This window comes from Mytilus californianus, unplaced genomic scaffold (assembly GCF_021869535.1).
Source record: "Mytilus californianus isolate M0D057914Y unplaced genomic scaffold, xbMytCali1.0.p SCAF_5, whole genome shotgun sequence".
In the NCBI taxonomy this organism is placed as follows: Eukaryota; Metazoa; Mollusca; class Bivalvia; order Mytilida; family Mytilidae; genus Mytilus; species Mytilus californianus.
In genome coordinates, this window is record NW_026262701.1 from 80,349,784 (window position 1) to 80,371,899 (window position 22,116).

Genomic DNA, 22,116 nt, shown 5'->3' on the forward strand with positions numbered 1-22,116 from the left:
TCCCAAATTCCGACAAAGAAGAAGACAAAATAATACGATCTCCATTGTTGATATCTGATATTAAACTGACCAGGTAAGAGAGTTTACAGTTTATCATGGTATACACACGTGTATCCACAATGATAATTTTTAGTTATGAAACAACTTAGATAAAGACAGGACGAAACAAAACTACAAAATTAACTGTGTAAATATGTATGCCTGCATTTAAAGCATTTTTTTTTAATTTTCTGCCTCGGTTAGGGGAGATGAAAATACTGTTTCATTTTTCTGTTTACTCTTCGAAAGTAGGTCAGTGACGAAACAAAGTATAAGAATATTTTATAAATCGAACACTAAATAAATATATTAAATTATAGTACCAATGGTTGCTTTTCTTTGAATAGCATAGGCCGCGAACAACAAAATATACCAAATATTGTTGAAAGTTTGCTGCAAAAGGCTACAGATTTAAGATGGTAGCAAAATCAAAGTGCAGATGAACCAACAAATCTCTCAAACCCTTTGCTTCGCCCGGCAGGGTTATTGACATATGGTTTAAGGTATTTAACGTATATAACAATGTTTGGTTATGCTTTTCTGATTCGTTTTTGTATATCTTGAATACAGTATAACGTTTCACTTTACGAATACCAATACGAATACTTTGTCAAATCCAATTAAAGGGCCGTTTTCGTGCATATACATATATATATAATATGTGTTTTCAGCCGTGTATCACCTTCACTGGTGATCAAATGGATTTAACAAATAATTATACCGTCGCTTTAAAAAAAGTGGGGGTATACTGTTTTACCTCTGTCTGTCCGTCCATCCATCCGTCCGTCCGTCCGTCCATCCATCCATCCGTCAGTACGTCAGTCATTCCATCCGTCCCATGAAAATTTTTCGTCACATCTTTCTCAGGAACTACAATACAAGGATTTCTGAAATTTGGTTTCAGGGTTTATATAAGTCAACTATTCCGTGTGATGCGTTTTCAGATTGATCACTCAACAACTTCCTGTTTACCGAACACTTACATCATTTTACACAACACATCCAAGTTGAAAATTTTCGTCACATTTTTCTCAGGAACTACATTACAAGGATTTCTGAAATTTTGTTTCAGTGTTTATATAAGTCAGCTATACCATGTGATGCGTTTTCAGATTCATCACTCAACAACTTCCTGTTTACCGTCAAGTATTTGGGCTGGGGGTATCATCAGTGAGCAGTAGCTTGCAGTTTCACTTGTTTTTTCTGTGACTGCATCTTACGATCCTTTACGATAGATAATTTAGCTAATCTGCAATCAATTCCATCTTCATGCCTAATATATCATGTACTGTGTTACAACTCTAGATTCTACTAACGAGGAAAGGTAACAATAGGCCACCGAAAGCTGAATTTTTAGTTCAGTATAGGTGGCCGAGTGGTCTAGAGCGCTGGACACAGTGCCAAAATAATCGGATTTCCCTAATGGTCGTAAAAACAAGGTAATAAGTCAGTATTAAAATTACTCTTATGGTTGGACTCGAAATAAACATATATATATAGACATCTTTGTTTTATTTACCAGGAGGCCTCGAAAGAACGCGAACGACAGTCCCCCTAATTGTCGTAGTTAAAATAGTGAACACAGATATGTAAACAGCAGAGTGACAACATAAAACTTTCAGCGGGAGAGGGGAGGCAACTGCCTTAGTCTGCCCTGTCCCCTCTTTCCCGCACAACATATATTTAGTCAGTGGAATGCAAATTTTCTCTTATTTCAAAACAAATACTATAAATCTTGACACTGGGATATATTAAAATTTACAGAATCACTAGACATCAACCAAATAAACTGTTCGTACTTTGAAATATAAGGGAAGTTTGACATTAAGTACTAGTACATATCTCCTCAAGAATAAAATTCCTTTTCTTTTCATATGCAGTGCATTCCGTTAGAAAATGAAACTCGTCTTCAACCTGCATATTTTTACACTGCCCACAAAATCTTTTATCTTTATCGATTCTTTTATTCAATAGCTAACTGATGAGCACTTATTTTAAAATGGGTTAGGCTTTTTCGATACTGAAATTTACTAACTTGACATAAATATGCCTCCCTCTTGAAGATGTTTTTACATTTATAATAAGTACGCAATTTCCCTTTTTTAACATTTGCATTATCATCTATATTTTTTTTCCAGTAAATTCTATATCTACTAATCAAAATATGTTAAACCTTTTCAACGTCAACACTTTTTATATCAACATCAATACATCTTAAAATATATACAAAACTAGAATATTAAGATGACTTATTACATTTGTGAGTGTCCATACGTCTAACCAGGGCTTGTTTTAACAAATGATCCTTTTCTTAATCATTAATTCTTTGTAAAAGTTTTAGAATTGAACAAATAATGTCAATGTGCGATGGAGTACGCCCTAGCTCTCCCATACCAGCTAAATTACATGATTTGTTTATGTACCCCGAGAATGTAATTGTAGAACTTTAATCTTAAGTCTTCGCAATCAACCTTACTAATATTTTTTTTCTCCATTTCAAAGAGACTGTCTGTTTGGCATTTTGGAAATTTAAAAGTACAAGTTCCACAAATTTCTGAGCCATATGTTAGAATAGACTTTATCGTGTGGTCAAATATATGTAAACAACTACCATTTTTCGGGATGTTTTCACCGAAAATTCTTTTTTTTTTAACTTCAAGAAAGCATTTAACCCCTTTGATACCATTCATATCGAGCCGTAGAAAAACTCTCAGAAGCAGAAAAAATAACACCTAAATATTTATAATTTCTAACATTTTCATCAAAACATAAGTTACATAAAATTTAATAATTTTACCACCTTTGTTAAAAATTACAATTTTTGTTTTCTTATTAAGACTAACCCGAATACACCAACTTTTACAATATTCTTCTGATTTATTTAAACATCTACTCAATCCTTATTTATTGACTGTTAGAAAGAAGCACAGCATCATCGGCATAAATTGAACAATTAAGTTTTGTACTTCCTATTACACATTTTAACATGATAGCATTATTTACCTCATTCGGACATGCTAATTTTTTCTATACTTTCAGAAAGGTACATCTGCATATTATTATATGGATGTCCGTGTTTTACATAGCTAGCATTTAGGTAGTTTGCAAATGCACTTGTCTCTGAAAAAATATCCTAAATTATATACCTTAATATAACACATTAAGGTGTATAGGAATTTTTTTTCAGAGACAAGTGCCTGTGATAGTTTGGTGGAATGCTAAATCTCGATCCGATGATTAGTTATGGACTGATGACTCTCCGAATAGATATTCAAAGAAATCATTTTAGTACAAAATGGCTTCAGTTTATACATAAATATTTTTATAGAGTTTAGAACGATGATACATAGTAGTAATTTGTATACAAAACAAGACATTATTTTAGGTTATATTTCTTTTTAATTTAGCAAAGTGATCCTGTAAAGAGTGTTTTGTTTGTTTTGAATTCTGGCAAATCTCTTTTATAACGTAATATAAATGACGAAAAATGCATGCCATATCATGCATTATATTTTGTGGTATACATATCATATCATAAAAAAGTCATATCATATAGAAATCACCCCTATGCTTTTATATAATCGGGACGATTTAGAACTTGACATATCGTATAAAAATCTGTCTTCAGTTGAAAACCGTTGTTGCCTTAAGATGTCCTTTAGTTATTTTGTCGTTTGGTTGCAGCCTAATCTCTTTTATTTATATCAACTAGAGTGTAATTATATGGTCATACATTAAAATCTTCCATTATGCTGTTAAAAGGGCAACCGTTTTGTTGTATGGGATGTATAAATACGCAGTCATGTCCGGTCGATATGGGGACGTTAAATCCAATGCGTAAGCAAAGTTCCATGCCCTATGCACGTTCAAGAACCCCTGCAACGACTCATTGGGTGTCCGTAAATGGACGGTTGCAAGACGAAATTTCTGCCTATCCCACATACCGGGTACTCTCGTTTTCTAGCAGCAGTCGAAATTCCCGATCTTCATCCCGGTTAATCCACTCTGCAGAACTTAACTTTTGCTATTGTTGTTTCTTTGTTTTGTTCCTGAATATGCAGGAAATATTTGACACTGGACATTATTCAAACATCAATCAATACCTCAGTGGTCCCATGGTAACATGCTAACCTCGATTTCAGGAAGTTACGAGGTCGATCTCCAGCCGAGTCAAACTAAAGTCTTTATTTGTACTTTACCTGCATCAGGAACGCCTAAATCAAAACTGTTTAAAAACAAGGATGTATATATACTTGACTACTTGAGCTATATGACCAAAAGAGACCTTTAAAGAAAAGCCAAATCCACCTTAGGTCAAATTTGCATGAGGGAGTTGGAATCTCAGATTCTTAATAATTTCTAAACTTATCAACGGAGAATTTAAGAAGGTAAATAAGTATAAACATTTCAGTGCCAAAGCATATAATTACTGAGCTGATGAAACCTGGTAATTTTTCACAAATATCATAGATTTTATTCTTTTCTCATGTTTATCCTTGCATATTAGTGGCAAGTAAGAGGTGCCCGTTCCGTATTCCTTAGTGGGCGAAGGTTTCAAAAGTTCGAAGTAATTACTGGAGTCTGAAAAGTTGAAAAGTATGAGCATCGTTGGTAATAAAAAATATAATTAGGGTCAAAGGTTCGAAAGTTTCACTTGATTTTTCATTTGGAAACTATTCATTTGACTTCTTTACAAACTTAGACTTTGGAATCTTATTATAGTCATTGCTTGATACTGAATTTTTGCAACCAGAAGTTGTCTTGCTGTTTGAAACTTTGATTTATTTTTATCATCCTTCTTTTTTATCTATGACAGAAAAACTTTGGTATGTTAGGATTTGAATCTTGGGGTAAAAAATATGGTATATATATAAGAGAAAATTTAAACAACCTTGTGCATCAATCTTATGAACGGAACTAACCATAACAAGTCAATTTTAATTTTATCTTTTGACCAATGAAACTTCTCTAATAAAATTAATCTGATTCTTTTCACCAAAACCAGAAAGTTTAATCTTAAATTTTAAGAGTAAAGACGAAGAGAGACTTGATTCAAAATAACTTTTGTTGTTTTGGCTATAGACAGAGCTCTATTGGTTATAAGTTAAAATAAATTATTTTGAAGGTAGTTTATCTCACTCACAAACACATGACTCTGTAAACGAACGACAAACTCACAAACTGTGTTAAAGGAAGAGTTTACTATGTAAGCTTATATTAGTCACGAGTTGATCAGTTCTCAGCTTAACTTGTTGACAAAAATTAGTGGTAAAGTTGCTATGGAAGCTAATAAGACTTAATATGACGTTGGAATTATTCTTCATGCTCGGACTTTCATATTGCGAAATACATTTTCTATACATCGATGATGCATTAAAGTAATCTAGAAGTTGATAAGAAATAGTGACAAGCAAACAAGAAAAGTACAGATGAACTGATATTGCATTGAGCATAAAATATAACAAATAAAAAAAAACAGTTGTTTAATCTGCAAGAAAAATAATCATTGTATTTAGAATTTGATATTCATCGGCAAGTCATTGTTCTAGGCAAACTTCTGTTTAATTCTTTGTGCAGTTAAGATCACTTCTCAATTCTAGTAAATGTAATGGTATAAGAGGTTTTTGTGTTATGTACTTTATCGCATCTGCTCTGCCTTGCAGGGAACTAACTAGAAAACTGCTAGCTGCACCTTGTACAAATTCCTTGTATTCAAGCAGTTTAGTAACATTTGGTGTAATTGTGCAAAAATGTATGTCTTTACATCCTGAAATAAAAGATACCACGATTTTTAACATCCATCAACTCATCTAAAAATAATCCCACGAGAAAATACTCGTCATGAACATTTCAGTATAACTTACGATCAATTTTTACATCGGATGACCGTGAGGGCATTCCGGTGTATTGCTGTCGCCTAGATTTCCATTGAGTAACTTTCGTGTTGGGATTGTAACCGATCTATAAACATGATAAATACGCGGACATTATCGAGTGCAAAATAACATTCCTTATCGCTTGTTATAAATTAATTTTTTCAATGGATACTCCTAAAAATATTTTTTTGGATACTCCTAAATATATTTTTTTAGAACATAAATTAATAATATGAAAATGTTTTGTTGTTAGAAATATATATATAAGTAAAAAAATCTTTAATATCTATGCACACGTACAGAAAATGTGTGTTAACGCATGCGGAAGAATATCTCAAGAAAGTTTGCAATCTCCCATGCAGAGCTCTCTCTCTCAAGGACCGATAACTCTGCATGGGAGATTGAAAGTTTGGCTGGAAAATATGAATGCCTACTCAAATCCAATCTATTAGAAAAATCGAATTATTGCAGAAGAGTGTCCACCATGCACTTGCACTGCACTATTATTAATATAGTAGAATAGAATGATATACAAATGGATGAAAATTATATATACATGTAACTGTAATATACACATATTATTAGTAATATAATATATAACAACAAACCAGAGTATACTGATTTGTATCACTTCAATATCATATTGATTACGGTGAGGTTGAATTCCCTGTCATTTATTTATCATCCACGCACGAACATGTCTTAAGAAAAAAATATATATCTGTACATTAACCTCACTTTCAGGTATAGAGATGTGATTTTTTTTCTGAGACAAGTGCTTGTGAACATCCACAAGAACTTGCAGTCATCCGATGTTCAGTACTTCAGTACTTTGATTATAGCTGGATATTTTGTGAAAAGGGCCTTATATTTCCAATTCATGAATCAGTTAGCTGTACCATTATACATTTTTTATCTGGCTTGAATCTACCTAATAAGAAAATATTTTAGCAAAATATGCATCTAACTAGACTTCCTTTTTTTGTTAAAATAACAAAAAAAATCGTATGTATTTTCTTCTTGCAACAGTCAGTCGCTTTACACATTTGATATGATTATTCTTGTTTTTACCCAAACTGCACTGTGTTAAACTTGTGTCCGAGCAATTTATCGAGTTTTACTTGAAATTCGAGCTCCTTTATGAGAAACAAACACAACCTATTCTTGCTATGTTTTCGGAGTGTGTCAGGATTGTATGTTTTACTGTCGGATTACTGTTGAAGATGATTGGAGATTACCGTCGTGCATTACGTGGTAAGCTATGTCATTTTATAATATCCATTTTCTGTCGTTTTGAGTTTATGTCAATTGTCTGACTTACATCATGATCTTTTCGCATTGAAATAAATTTGTTCCATAGAGTTTAAAATTTGTTTAACTGCGTCATTTATTTCGTATTACTGTTGTATGTATTTTTGTCAAACTTTTATCTTTTGATAATTGTGGCAGAAACGACAGTCACTAAACCTTTCGTAGCATATATATATTTATTAATAGTACGGAAGCACATGTATTTGTTTTGGTAAAACTCGTGTGTTTGTTTACATCAACACGTGTTTTAGAAAACCTGTAATGTTTACAATGGTTTTCAATTGGATGAAATTTGTCACTGCAGGTATTATTCTCCGAATTAAACAGGTATTGTATGATTTTGACTCATGTTTCTCGTGCTTGCTGTTTCATATAAATTAAATGTAATTTATAATGTTATTACAATGTACTCGAAGTTCTGCCTTACGCTGAGTAGCATACTCCTTACTACTGCCTTGTCTGTATTAAGCCCCCCTCACCTAGACAGTCTATTGTTCTTATTTGGAAAGTGATGGTTATTTATAATGCTTTATATCAACTTGTATTTCTTGTTTTGTAGGTTGGTGTATATGTGTATGTTTTGACTGGATGTCTGTGATTGAGCCTTATTTGTATGACTGTTTTGATACCTTAGTAACGACTGAGAATGAGCCGTAGTGTGCTCGAAAAGAAAAATGAACTGTTTTTTTGTTATATTATAAATTGGATAATAAAAGTATGTTACTCGCACAAGGAGAGCTCATTTCTGGTACATGTGTTGAGTTTTATTGTATAAATAATTTATGTTGAGTTCGTTTAAGTCTGGCGAACTAGAACATAACTAGCTATAAAACAGCTATAAAACAGCTATAAAACAACCGATTGCCCTGAATAAACATGGATTCCATTCTCAATTTTATGGATGACTACTGTTTTTAAATTTGTTTTATCTACTCAGTCGTTAGTTTAAATGGTTTGTGGATGGTTGTTTTGTTTTAAAAATCCATCTTCTGTTTTCCATTGTATAGTATGGTCTCCTCTAATTTGGTTCTGTTAGCTTCTTTTAAACCATTTGCACAGCTGACCATGTTGACGGCATTGTATATGTTTGTCTTCTAGTTTTTAATGAAAATTGGGAATATATATCTTGGACGTATATACCTACCAGTCCATGGTACTGTATCTAATATATCACAATGACCGAAATTCTGAAAATTAACAAAATTCGTTTTTCAAATTCATTGTCAGATGATAATAAACAGGATATAATTTATCATTATGTCTGTTACACAGCAGCACGGCCATTATCTGGATAAAACTTGTTTTATATTTATTTAATATTTCACAACATGATTAAAAAAGATAAAAGGTCTATACATAATCCATATTTGATTCTTCAAAAAGAGAAGGGGCCACCAGTTCCTTAAACCTTCCATTTGCAGCAAGATTTTTTGTTTTGTTTAGTGGTTCCATTAAGTATGTGTTGTAATGATTTTCAACTAGGGTTACTCTATCCATAAGTATCACAAAATAACTCTTTAGGTTCGCTAATCAACCTAAGTGATTTTTCCCCAGTTGTACACAGATACAGTATCTTTTATTATATATGTAGATTAAACTGAATTTGAAGACATTACTGGTGCATTCATTCAGATAGATATTCAAAAGCAGACAATTTTTCAATCATTCTCTCAATAGATCTTGGCTGCTATCAATATTAAATACATTCAAGGAAATGTAAACTGTCTTGTAATATCGAAATGCTTGAGAAATTTTGCAGCTCATAATGAACATATTGACACATAATAGCAAGCCTTTTGGATACAATAAAAGAACTGAAACTCTAAATTCACATCAAAAGTAAAACTACTTTATCCGTTAATGACATGCCCTCATTTTCTTCATTATCTTGCCAATAATCTATTATTTTTAGGTCATTCATCAATTGAAGCAGCATTATAAAGATAACACATAGCTGAGAGGGTGATAGAGCAGGTTAATAGCTACTCCTAGAAAGCATTGTCAACTGAGGCGAAGCCAATACAATATCAATGCAAGGTGACGTTTACCGTAGTTGTTTAAAAATAGTTCCCTTTTTTACATATAATTACATTTTTATATGGAAACTAAGTCACCTTTTTCACATGTAAGTTGTCGACAGCAACGGCAGCATAAGGCAAGACCCAATATGTTCGCTAAGCAATGAGCAGAGGGCCTGTTAAGCACTAATTATAACATCTAAATTTCCTGTCTACCACGTGTTAAGAAAAATCTTAACATTGAGTATCTTAATCCTATACTCACAGCTACTTCCATTACAGTTTTAGGACATCCCCAGATCTCGTAGAATTTATTATAACTAAATCCTGGTATAACACACTGATGCCCCACTGTGGAAAGTTCTGTTCCATACATAAACGCCGGCATGCGTATGTCTACTTTATCATATACATCAAAACTCACTGGTTCAAGAAATATTGTTGACTACAAAATATGCAAACTTATATAACCTACGATTAAAAGCATAATTGACAGGCTTAAAATTTATGCAAATGTTTACATGCAGACAATTTCGGTAGAATTTGTATATTTTAATCATTTGTAAGGTCAGTATAGTATTTTTACTAATTTTGTAGTGCATAATTTTTATTTAGCGTCCTAGGCTTTTTATTATGTTTTCTTCTTATAATATCTTTCCTTACTGCTTGTTGAGAGAAGGTTATTCAGGTATTGATCGGTGGCCGAAAGTTCTGTCAACACTGAGATTGTGAGTACGAACCATGCACGTAGCACCTATGCTCGACTCCAATCTTGATTGACTTGGATTGTCAGTTTTCCTATCGAAGTTTTGTGGTTCTCTCCGGGCACTCCGGCTTCCTCCCTCAATTGAAATGCAGCCATGAAATAGCCAGTAGTGCTGAAAGTGGCGTTACACAGCAATCAATCAACCAATCACTCAGATATCAATCTGTTTTTTCAACCTCTGATTATTGTGAATTGTCATAAAACTTCTACAGTTCCTAAGCTGTATTTTGCGGACTAGCTCTTTGATAGTAACTTTCAAATACACCATATATATTAATTTTTGCAAATTAGGCTGATAATTGTTGATCTCGTTATTTACTTACTCCATGTGATCAGATATAATAAACATGTATGTGAATGACCGATAAATTCGAGATATCATACCTACCGTAAACATAATAGGTTTTTCTCTGATCATTTTCAACGTTAAGTCACATCCAGAGGAATGACACATCAAAGCGGTAGAGTTCCATGCAACTGTTCCTAACGTTTTGTTTTTCATGTAGTGTTGAAGCTGAAATGCAGACAGTATGAAGAATATTATAGCATGTTTCAAAGCACAACTTAACAGGAAATAATACATAAAATAACAAAATTATTAATAATAATATTGGACAGTATAACATACCGCACTAACCATCAGCAACCGATTCCTCAGATAAAACAGACATACAAATTAAGTTAAACAACAACGAACAACATGTGCATGGTCTATGAAGCCCGGCTTAGTACAGGCGCGATATGTGTTAGGGTAAAACTTGGTTATTTTGCATGTTATTGAGGGAGATACATTTTGAAGAGAAAAGTGAAATGTCTGTGCCTTTTTTTTAATTGATCCGAGCAATAATCATATTAAAAGCTAATGACTTCGTTAAAGCATGCTCAACTTACTGAGCAAACTGGCCCGATAAAGTTTTTTTGCGCTGAGGCGGCATAAAGCAAACATCAATCAATCAACTGTTTTTTTATTATTATTATTATTTTCCGCATTATCAACTACGAGAAAAAGGACAACTTCGGAAACGACCTATCTGGTCCCTTTCAACATTTACAAATTTCAAATGGTTAGTTTAAATCACGTAGCAGTCACAAGTTCTTCCGAAAGTATTTTCTTTCATATTTTCTTATTCGATATATGACTGACCCCGTAAATATTGAGTATGACCTCGAAATAAATAATGTCAAATTCGCCAATTACCGGATTGGTACCAGATTAGAATGCCAGTGCCTTTTTTCAAAATCTACATTTTTGTTATAGTATATATATCTTAACATACATTATATGCATGCAATCTGAATTTAATTACTCACCCATGTATATTGTTCAAAGTACTTCGATATATCCTGTTTTAGATCCCCAGCATTTTTCAAATTTTGCTTTTCCACTGGAAATGCGTAGTCTATTCCAAAAATAAAGAAACCATGGGATGCTATCCTTGACAATACAGTTTCATAGTACTCAGCAAGGACATAGGTGTCAAAACCACCAACAAACAATACAGCCGGATAAAATCCGGGTTCTAGTGGGAAATAAGCTACAAAGACAATATTTTAACTGTTTATTTTATCTGGCCCTGAGAAAAATAATCTATCTTCACAAACTAACAACTCAGTAATTCTACCTAAACAAACACACAAAAGAAGAATTCATTTTAAGAAACGAAACAATGAAATGTCCTACAAATCTTATAAAAAGTTGAATTATTATAATTCATCACACAGTCTTTTACGAGTTAAATTTAATATTTATAAAGCTAACAAGTTTGGGAATTGTACTTTACATCTTTCGTTTGGATCCATTGACTTTATTTTTATACTGTTTCTTGGTGATGGACTGTCAAAGAATTGACTGCCATTTGGCCTATACAAGTTGTATAGTTACCCTTTGTGTGTAAAGGACTTTTTTGTCCAGTTTTACTAAGTGTCAGTCCACCAACTTTTAAAGGCCGATCTGTATATGGGTTACCATTATCTACGTAGATGTTGTTACCTGAAATACAAGATTCAGACAAAAGTTCATATTTTCGTTTTGCCTTTTCAATTTATTTTCATTTTGTTTTGTATTTTAAATATATAATGAACTCATTTATTTCAATTGTTCCCTGAACAAGTTTTAGTAAAAAAAAATAATAATAAATAAAAACTACAGTTTTCAACACCATATACTACGATTCATATAATACAAACCTTTTCTTTACAAATTTCATATATGTCTGAGTCAAAAATTGGAAAAAACACGTTTAGTAATTCCATGCGTCCGAAGCGCTTTTCTGGATTTACCTTCATCAGGAACGCTCAATGCCAAACATTTGAAATCCGAGGGATGTATAAGTACCGAAACAGTTGAAGAGCTATATGACAAAAATACCTAAAACAAATGGCCAAATTCATCTAAGTGCACTGTGTCATATATTGTTTAAAGCAATGTTTATTTTGTATTGGAGAAAGCCTCATCAGTTTATAACCTTTGTGTTTATTGTTATTTTTTTCTTGCTTTGACAAAATATGTTTAAAGTAAAGTATCCTCAATATATAGAGAACAGTGAAAAATAGGTCCGTTGGGTATAACATGTAATGGTGATTATCTGTATGCAATAGTTTTACAGAAAAACACTTTTGTGTTCAACTACCAATTGATCAATTCTACTTTGACTCTTAAAAGGACTATGGTTAGTATTCCCTATATCATATTTACATCTAAATAGATTTAATGAAACCAGCCTAGAACATTTTGTTCTTAAATACAGTGTCTTAACTTTATGTGTGTACTTTGAGATTCTATCTTATATCTAGAAAATTGATAAAACGTGAGTATTCATCTACCGGGTGGATATTGAAAAAGATTTGAGAACATTTCAAACCCCACTAACATCATATCAAATCATCAACAATGCATATGAATGTGTAATATATTTCACATAATGATTTATATATACTTTGGTTTCGAAAGTACTCAATTTCAAAATTCTATTAACTTTGGCTCCAACTGCAATGTGTACGGGTGAACACCTCTTGATTTTATGGATATAAATATATATGTTGATAAATCTTTTAAGTTTATTGTTTTATAGAATGTTTAATTTTTAGATTCCACTTGTCAACAGTTGTCTCTTTGAGAACAAATACATACAGGAGAAATTGGCTCTATGCGTCTTTGTTACATATTTATTGCAAAATTGCCGGAGTGAAATAGCAAGCTTGATTCAGATAACTTTAACTCAAATTATGTTCAGTTCCATCAGAGCATTTTTTTTTTAATTTCAACAGACATTCGGGAAAAGGTGTCTGAATGGACTGACCACTTCCAATGTGTCTAGTGTAATAAAACTAGAGGCTCTCAAGAGCCTGTGTTGCTCACCTGTATTTACTGATGCTTTGGAAATCATGTAAAATAAGGTTAAAATCATAATTAATAGTATTAGATATTATAATGATATCTAAGATAATAAAAAAAACCTTCAAAATTTTTGTAAAATAACTAACTCAGGGGCACCAATCCAACAACGGGTCGTCGGATTTGTCTGAAAATTTCAGGGCAGATAAATCTAAATCTGATGAACATTTTTGCCACCTGTCAGATTTGCTCTAAATGCTTTAGTTTCAGAGATATAAACCAAAAACTGCATTTTACCCCTATGTTCTATTTTTAACTAAGTTGGCCATGATGGTTGGAAGGCGGGGTCATCGGACAAATTTTTTAAACTAGATACCCTAATAATGATTATGGCCAAGTATGGTTACATTTGTATCAGTAGTTTCAGAGAAGAAGATTTTTGTAAAAGATTACAAAAATTTACGAAAAATTGTTAAAAATTGACTATTAAGGGCAATAACTTCTAAAGGGGTCGACTGACAATTTTGTTTATGACAACTTATTTGTAGATCTTCCTTTGCTGAACATTATTGCTGTTTACAGTTTATCTCTATCTATAATAATATTCAAGATAATAACCAAAAACTGCAAAATTTCCTTAAAATTACCAATTCCGGGGCAGCAACCCAACAACGAGTTGTCCGATTCATCTGAAAATTTCAGAGCAGATAGATCTTGACCTGATAAACAATTTTACCCCATGTCAGATTTGCTCTAACTGCTTTGGTTTCAGAAATATAAGCCAAAATCTACATTTTACCCCTATGTTCTATTTTTAGCCATGGCGGCCATCTTGGTTGGTTGGCGGGGTCATCGGACACATTTTTTAAACTAGATACCCTAATGATGATTGTGGCCAAGTTTTGTTAAATTTGGCCCAGTGGTTTCAGAGGAGAAGATTTTTGTAAAAAGCTAACGACGACGGACGACGACGACGACGACGACGACGCCGACGGACGACGGACGCCAAGTGATGAGAAAAGCTCACTTGACCCTTCGGGTCAGGTGAGCTAAAAATATAAACTAAAACAACAACAACAACAAAAACACGATTGCAGTCTTCAATTTATGTATTTCCTCCCTTTGAAAATTAGCTTTTATTAATCTATAATTATTAAAATACTCACCCAAACATATAACACAATGTAAAAGCAACACGCAGAATACATAGTATTGCATGGTGTCAAAATGTAAACTGTTGATCCAGACGTTGTTTGTCTGATAATCATCGTTATCTCTGAACAGTTAGTCCAGACGAGTGATAACATAATTAATAAATAAAAGTTATTATCTGAATATTGAATCAGTTTCAATGATAAAATGAAATAAACAAATAATTTTGTTTCAATTTGTCGGTCGTATTATTTTAAAAATAAAAATAAAATCATGACTTAGCCATTTATTTATTTTCAACAGTTAAGAGAGGGTTTGTTTTGTTGTTGTTTGTTTTTTGTTTGTTGAGTTTTTTGGTTTTTTTTTTGGGAGGGCGAGGGGGAGGTGGTTCCGAGGAGAAACATAGAAGTATAAAGCATTTATATATCTATGGTGATTGAAATCGACATATCATGTATGAAAGACAGCGGCGGATCCACAAATTTTCATAAGTGGGGCCCACTGACTGCCTAAGAGGGGGCCCGCTCCAGTCATGCTTCAGTGATTCCCTATATAATCAACCAAATTTTTTCCCCAAAAGGGGGGCCCGGGCCCCCTGAAAAACCCTCTAAATCCGCCTCTGAAAGACACTATCATTGAATCGTCTTTGTGAAGAAATATTGCTATGTTTGCTGCACACTACGAAACAAAGCTTTGAAGGGTCATTTTTTGTCTGTTGCAAGGCAAAATGTCTGTCCCCTTTTTTACCAGTTACAATCTAAAGTTCCCGGGACTCATTCTGGTCGAACCACTTCATATACGATTTATTGTTTATTGGACATTCTTATAACTTGCTGTATTAATATCTATTCGACATTCAATATCTTGCATGTTTCATAAGATATCCCATTAAAATATATGAGGGTGTGGATGGGGGTTTACAGAGTAGAGAATAATGGGCAAAAAAATAAAGAATAGAGAAAATGGACCAAAAAAATAAAGAATAGAGAATAATGAGGTGCTAAAATATAGAGAATAGAGAATAAAGAGGTGCTAAAGTATAGAGAATAGAGAATAATCATGGGCAAAAATATAAAGAATGGAGAAAAATGACATAAAAAATTAAAGAATACAGAAACGAAGGACCCCTCCCCCATCCAGACCCTCATATATGAGATATCTTAGAAATAGTATAAGATATCTTGATATATGCTTCCAATCCCTTGAGGGTTATGCTGGATCACATTTGCAATTATATTTACTATAACGTCGATTGGATTGAATTTTCAGACATTCCGGCATATTTTCCGGAAATAATCTGGACTTATCCGTATGTTCACTACCGTTTACTTTCTCTTCCTCGCCTTTCAATCGCAAATGGATGACACGACAAAATTGATCCTGAGGATATTGTGACAAATCACCGTCAATTTACCAAACAATACACACTCTGTAAAAACTCCTGTATCCCTTCTGGTGGAATTATAATCTACAATCTTCACACACAAGTTGTTATTCTTTATAATTTGCCGAGATTGCGATACAATCACATGGTTATACTAGCTGACTCAGGCTCAGCATAAGGGTATAAATGTGCTTTTCATTGATAAATAAATAAATAAATAGATAGATATAAATCATAGCAGATATCTTAAATATTTTATGAGATATCTTATAAAAATTGTTGTTGTATATCATCTTTGTTTTTCGTTTTTTGTTGTTTTTTTTTTACATAATTCAAGCCGTGAGTTTTCGCGTTTGAATTGTTTTACATTTCGCATATCGGGTCCTTTTATATATAACAAGGTATGCAGTATGGGTTTGCTCATTGTTGAAGGCCGTCTGGTGACATATAGTTGCTAACTTTTACGTCATTTGGTATCTGGTGGAAAGTTGTTTCATTGGTAATCATACCATATGTTCTTATTTTTATATAGATGTATTGAATGTTGAAAAAAATAAAGATATGTGCCTCACATACCTAACCAAAGTGAAATGTTTGAGTAAGAAGTATATCTTATGATTTTGACAAAAACATGTAAGATTTAAAAATACAGAAATTGTCTTCCATGCAAAGAAGATTTAGTACGATTACATAAATACTGAAAACTACACAACTTAGCGCAATTTTGTTTATGTGGTAACAAGTATTGTTGGTGTGCAAAGGGATACAACTTAGATTTGCAGCCCAGAAACAGTGAATTTAACATTTTAAATCGTAGACGCGCCACAATCTTGAAATGAAATACAAGAGAACGTATCGAGAATTATTAATTGTATCGTTACAATACTCATGATAAACAACAGTATTTCAAGCAGGCTAGAATTGAAACTAGATATGGGCAATGCCCCCCTCCTTTTCTGCTCTGCCTTATGCATGAGTATAGTTCCACATATTTTAGATTTGACAAACAGTGATGTTGGCAACCAACTTGAAATTGTTACGCTGTCTGTAAGACGCAAATGATGCCCCGCCTGACCAAAAAAATGACTAAGTCCAACTACCTGTCATTTTCAGAATATTTAAAAGAAATCAAAATCCTGTGGCCATGCACACCTCCATTATGTGTATGAACATCCTACAAAATATTTAAGCTGTACCTCCAAAACTGTAGGAGGAGATAGCCGGACAAACCATGATCTCTTTATGCAGCTAGTACCAAAAAAATGACTAAGTCCAACTACCTGTCATTGTCAGAATATTTGAAAAGAATCAAAATCCTGTGGCCATGCACACCTTCATTATGTGTATGAACATCCTACAAAATATTAAAGTTGTACCTCCAAAACTGTAGGAGGAGATAGCCGGACAAACAATGTATCATAATCAGGACGGACGGACGGACGGACAGACGGACGGACGGACAGGGGTAAATTAATATGCCACTCGACATTTTGTCGCGGGGGCATAAAAAAATAAATAACGACAAGATCAACAACAGACCAAAGAATTCAAAATGTTGTCGATATTTATTGTCGCCAGTCGCCACCTAGCAATTAATGTCCTCGCATAGACCGTTTTGCGATACCTTTCTTGTCAATTTGTTTTTTTATCAATCGGGCTCTTGTCAGATTACCGCCGATGTTGCTGTATAATATATTTTTAATGATGACGTTAAACATGGTTGACTTCCCAACGTTTGTGATATATACCATAAGACGTCCTTAGTACCGCTTGTGACGTTTGCATATGTCTGTTACCACAAGATGACTCCTTTGCACGAATTCCTATGCTCAACAATGAAAAATGCTCTTGGCCGCAGAAACATCAATATGGACTTTATTAATAGTAAAATTTGAAAAGATGAGAAATGAAGAAGACAGTCGAGTGAAAACACCAGCAGAGTCTATTTCGGTGACCTCTGCAAAAAGCAGAGTTCTACATAAGCGTTTCCAAGTATTGGAGTCACAAGGATTTGTAGTAGGAAAATTTCTAGGTCAAGGATCATATGCATGTGTCCGTGCTGCGTATGATGTCAACCGAAAACACGAAGTAGCGGTCAAAATAATTTCAAAAAGGAAGGCGCCAGAAGACTATTTATCTAAATTTTTACCTCGAGAAATCGATGTGATCAAAGTTTTGAAGCATCCGTATTTAATTCAATTTTATCAAGTGATAGAGACGACGACAAGATTTTTCTTAGTGATGGAATGTGGTCACGTTGATTTATTAGATGTTATACGTTCACGTAAAGCAATAGAAGAAGAAACTGCTGGAAAATGGTTTTATCAAATGTCACAAGGTATCGGCTACATGCATAGTAAAGGAATTGTACATCGGGATCTCAAATGTGAAAATTTGTTGCTTGATAAATATGAAAACTTGAAGGTCACAGATTTTGGATTTGCGAAGAGACTTGTAAAAGGAAAATTAGGAGAAATTAAACCTAGTGAAACATATTGCGGAAGCTACGCATACGCACCTCCAGAAATTTTAAAAGGATCTCCGTATGATCCAATGATTGCGGATGTTTGGAGTATGGGTGTCGTCCTATTTACAATGGTAAGCAAATTTGAAAGGTATTGGTTTTAAAATGAGGTTGTATTTCCAAGAGTAGCGCATGGTCTACAATCTGTATTCTTAGCTGAGCACTTGTATTCCCTATAGTTCTATCATTCTAAGAATCATACACCCTTTCGCGACTTAAAACAATTGTGAAGGTTAACTGTAGCGTTTCTGTGAAATTACTGCGATGAAGATGTTTGCTTAGTAGAGGTTTTTGCAGTCAGTTGTATTTTGTAACTTTCTCCAATCTTATCTTTTTGAAAGGTCTGATTTTTTTTATTTTGCTTGAAATATGTTGTTCAAAAATATCACCGTTCCCTCTTTATCAATTCAAGTTCTTTTTCTTATTATTTTTTTGTACATTTGAAGTAACTATCCGTATAACATGAAATTACTCTGAAACCAGAGTGTACGTATGAAATTAAAATATATGAATTTGATGTTTCAAACTGAAAGTTACTAAATTTAAAATAATCACCTATTGTATGATGATTGCAAAGGTCCAATCGCATGTAAAAAAGGTTTTTCTGTTTCAATTCAATATAACTCCTTTAAATTCTTAATAGGAGTTGTGAGCCTTTATGCAAACTTAAATCAAATCAGGCAAGAAATGAAAGTCCTTCCCAGGTGACAATACAACTCTATATGGTGGACAATGTAGTTGTTGTTTCGCTTACTCAATTATTTGAGTATCAGAGAGAATCCGTTTCTCTAAAATATTATTGTTACAGAGTTTCTTTAGTTCTGACATTTTGACAAATTCATCAGACTTTTGAATTTGAGAACATTACAGTTTATAATATATTTTATATTGATATTTTTCTTCCTATCTTCTGTGAAGAATTTGCAAATCATAAGATAATGAAATTCATCGCCTATGTCTCTTTTACATAGGCGACATTTCCTATTCTCTCTTGGAATGTTTGTCCATCGTCCACTCTCGAAAGGAATATTATGATTAACAGTCCTAAATCTACGAAATGTGAACATAATTATCTTGATAACAAAATATGTTAAAATAATTTTCGAAAGTTAATGTTTCCTTGGTAATCTATAGTTAAAGAGCTATTATTAACATTAGTTATCCATGTCTGTTGGAATTGATCTTCTAGTCTTGTTTTAATCTCACATTTAAGCTGTTTGTCAATATGGGGTGGTTGTTGCATGATACATGCATGATAAACCACACTCGTTTGAAATGTTTTCAACAGTAATAAGCCAATCTGAACAAAAACCCAATGCTTGTTTTAATCCAGCATTATTTTAAAAACAATAAAACCCAGTTTTTGAAAAGATTACTCCTAGATAATTAAAGTCATTTACAATTTTTATAGGTGTTCCGTTGTATCTGAAATACAGATTTTGTATGAGTTTTTCCTTTGCTGAAGACTATTGTCTTTGCTTTTATGTATACTTTTAAGCGCATGGTACAACAGTATTTGTGGAGTTTAATCAAAGATTATTGCAACCCATTTGCAATTCCGCTAGTATCATTGTGTCATCAGTGTATAGAATCACAAATAACTCCACACAAGTTCCAAACTTTATTTAGGTGTCTACTAATATTTTCTATGCCAATAACTCTTTCGTTGTTTAAAAAGTTCGCTAGACCATTTAAAAAGAAGGAAAATAAAATAGGAGACAAAATTTCATCTTGTCTGACACCAATTTTGCATTATAAGTAGTCCGATGTTTGGTTATTATATGTTAGAGCTAATTTCCTAATGCTTGCAGAATGAGACTTTTGGTTAGCTTGCTTGATTTGTTTGTATAAACGTTTGCTCAAGCTACAAGCATTAGGAAATTAGCTCTAAAACAAGATTTAATATTGTGATACATATGAAAAATTACAGTATACATTTTTCCGTTTATGTTGTTAAGATCGTGTTATGCCTCAGAGACATACGATGCACTGTATCATATGTCTTTTCAAAGTCTATGAAAGCGCAAAAATCTTACACCTAAGGATTTCAAAGAGGGAATTTAGAAGAAAACATGCAGTCAATTGAAGAATAGCCTTCTCAAAAGCCGCATTGGTTTTCTTTTATCTAGTCCTCTGAAAACTTATTAAGTCTTGTACTGATCGACGAAACCAGTTTTCAGAAACAGCTCACTATTGTAATATGTCGAAATTTATCTCTTTTATTTTTATAGAATGGTTTTAATGATCCTGTTAACCAAATACGAGGTTAAAAAAATGTACATATAAATGGATGAATGTTTTGTATGTTGATATCAAATTCTTATCTATAATTTGGTCATCTGCACTTGCCTTATTGTTTTTTTACGATTTTTACATCGCGATGACCGTAAGGGCATTCCGATGTATTGTTGCCACAGAGATTTGACTTTCCTCTTTGACTGGTAACCGATCGTAAAAATACGCGGACATTATCGAGTGCAAAATAACATTCCTTATCGCTTGTTATAAATTCATTTCTTCAATGAATACTCATAAAAACATTTTTTTTAGAACATAAATTAATAATATGAAAATGTTTTGTCGTTAGAAATATATATATAAGTAAAAAAACATTAATATCTATGCAAATGTACAGAAAAATTGTGTTAACGCATGCGGAAGAATATCTGAAGAACGTTTTGCGGGAAAATATGAATGCCTACTCAAATCCAATCTATTAGAAAAATCAAATTATTACAGAAGAGTGTCCACCACTCACTTGCACTGCACTATTATTAGAATAGTAGAATAGAATGATATACAAATGGATGAAAATTATATATAAATGTAACTGTTATAAATTATACAAATATTAATATGATATATAACAACAAACCAGAGTATACTGATTTGTATCGCTACAATAAAATAGTTATTACGGTGAGGTTGAATTCCCTGTCATTTGTTCATCATCCACGCACGAACTTGTCTCAGAAAAAAATATATCTCTGTATATAATACATAACATATAACCTCACATTCAGGTATAGAGATGTGATTTTTTTTTCTGAGACAAGTGCTTGTGACGGCAATCCACAAGAACTTGAGGTCATCCGATGTTCAGTACTTCAGTACTTTGATTAGTACATATTGTGATTCGCATCTGATAGTTTACAGTATCAATATAGAAACCTGATAATCGGTTCATATCAAGGTTTAAGAGTGAGTTGAAAATTATATACTTCATTGATGAAGTAGGTAAAAATCTGGATTGTTTACAGAAAACATATAATCTAAATGTCTGTAGGTATTGTTCGAAAAATATCAAGTGGCTAAAGTTTAGCCAATAAATTGTTTGTGTGTGTGCGTTCTAAACTAAGAAGATTTAACATTTACAGGTGTATGGAAGGTTGCCATTTGATGATTCCAATCACAAGAAACTTCTTAGACAGACACAGCAGAAAGTAATATTTCCGGGGAAGCCAGTTGTATCTCAAGAATGCAGAATAATTATGTTGAAAATATTTGTAAAAGTCAATGATCGAATGCCGATAGCAAACTTCCGTTTTGACAAATGGTATAAGAAATTTGCGCCATATTCGGGGGACAAAGATGAATCAAAAATAGCTTTACCACCCATAAGGGCTGATTCTCCAGGGGCAATTGGTGTTGCATCTGCATAGGTTGGATAGAAAAGTGGTTATATTTAATAAATAAAAAATGTAAAACAATA

At 32.9% G+C, this 22,116-nt stretch overlaps 1 protein-coding gene and 1 long non-coding RNA gene across 2 annotated transcripts; one reads left to right on the forward strand and one right to left on the reverse strand.

Annotated features, from left to right (window-relative positions):
- Nucleotides 1–5,467: 5,467 nt before the first annotated feature.
- On the reverse strand, nt 5,468–10,518 carry LOC127702258 (uncharacterized). Its single transcript, XR_007982345.1, has 4 exons — nt 10,399–10,518; nt 9,510–9,689; nt 8,371–8,413; nt 5,468–5,806 (listed from the first exon to the last, which is right to left on the reverse strand). It is a non-coding gene; the product is annotated as an uncharacterized LOC127702258 (long non-coding RNA).
- A 7,166-nt stretch (nt 10,519–17,684) lies between these two features.
- On the forward strand, nt 17,685–22,116 carry LOC127702259 (testis-specific serine/threonine-protein kinase 4-like). Its single transcript, XM_052206378.1, has 2 exons — nt 17,685–18,478; nt 21,782–22,116. Exons 1-2 carry the CDS (start codon nt 17,723–17,725, stop codon nt 22,064–22,066), a joined length of 1,041 nt encoding a protein of 346 aa, XP_052062338.1. The 5' UTR covers nt 17,685–17,722; the 3' UTR covers nt 22,067–22,116.

Excerpts from the sequence above, each read along its gene's own strand:
- LOC127702259 (XM_052206378.1), top strand. The coding sequence starts at position 17,723 with ATGCTCTTGGCCGCAGAAACATCAATATGGACTTTATTAATAGTAAAA. Across the intron at positions 18,479-21,781 it reads GTGTCGTCCTATTTACAATG|GTGTATGGAAGGTTGCCATT; the intron begins GTAAGCAAATTT and ends TAACATTTACAG.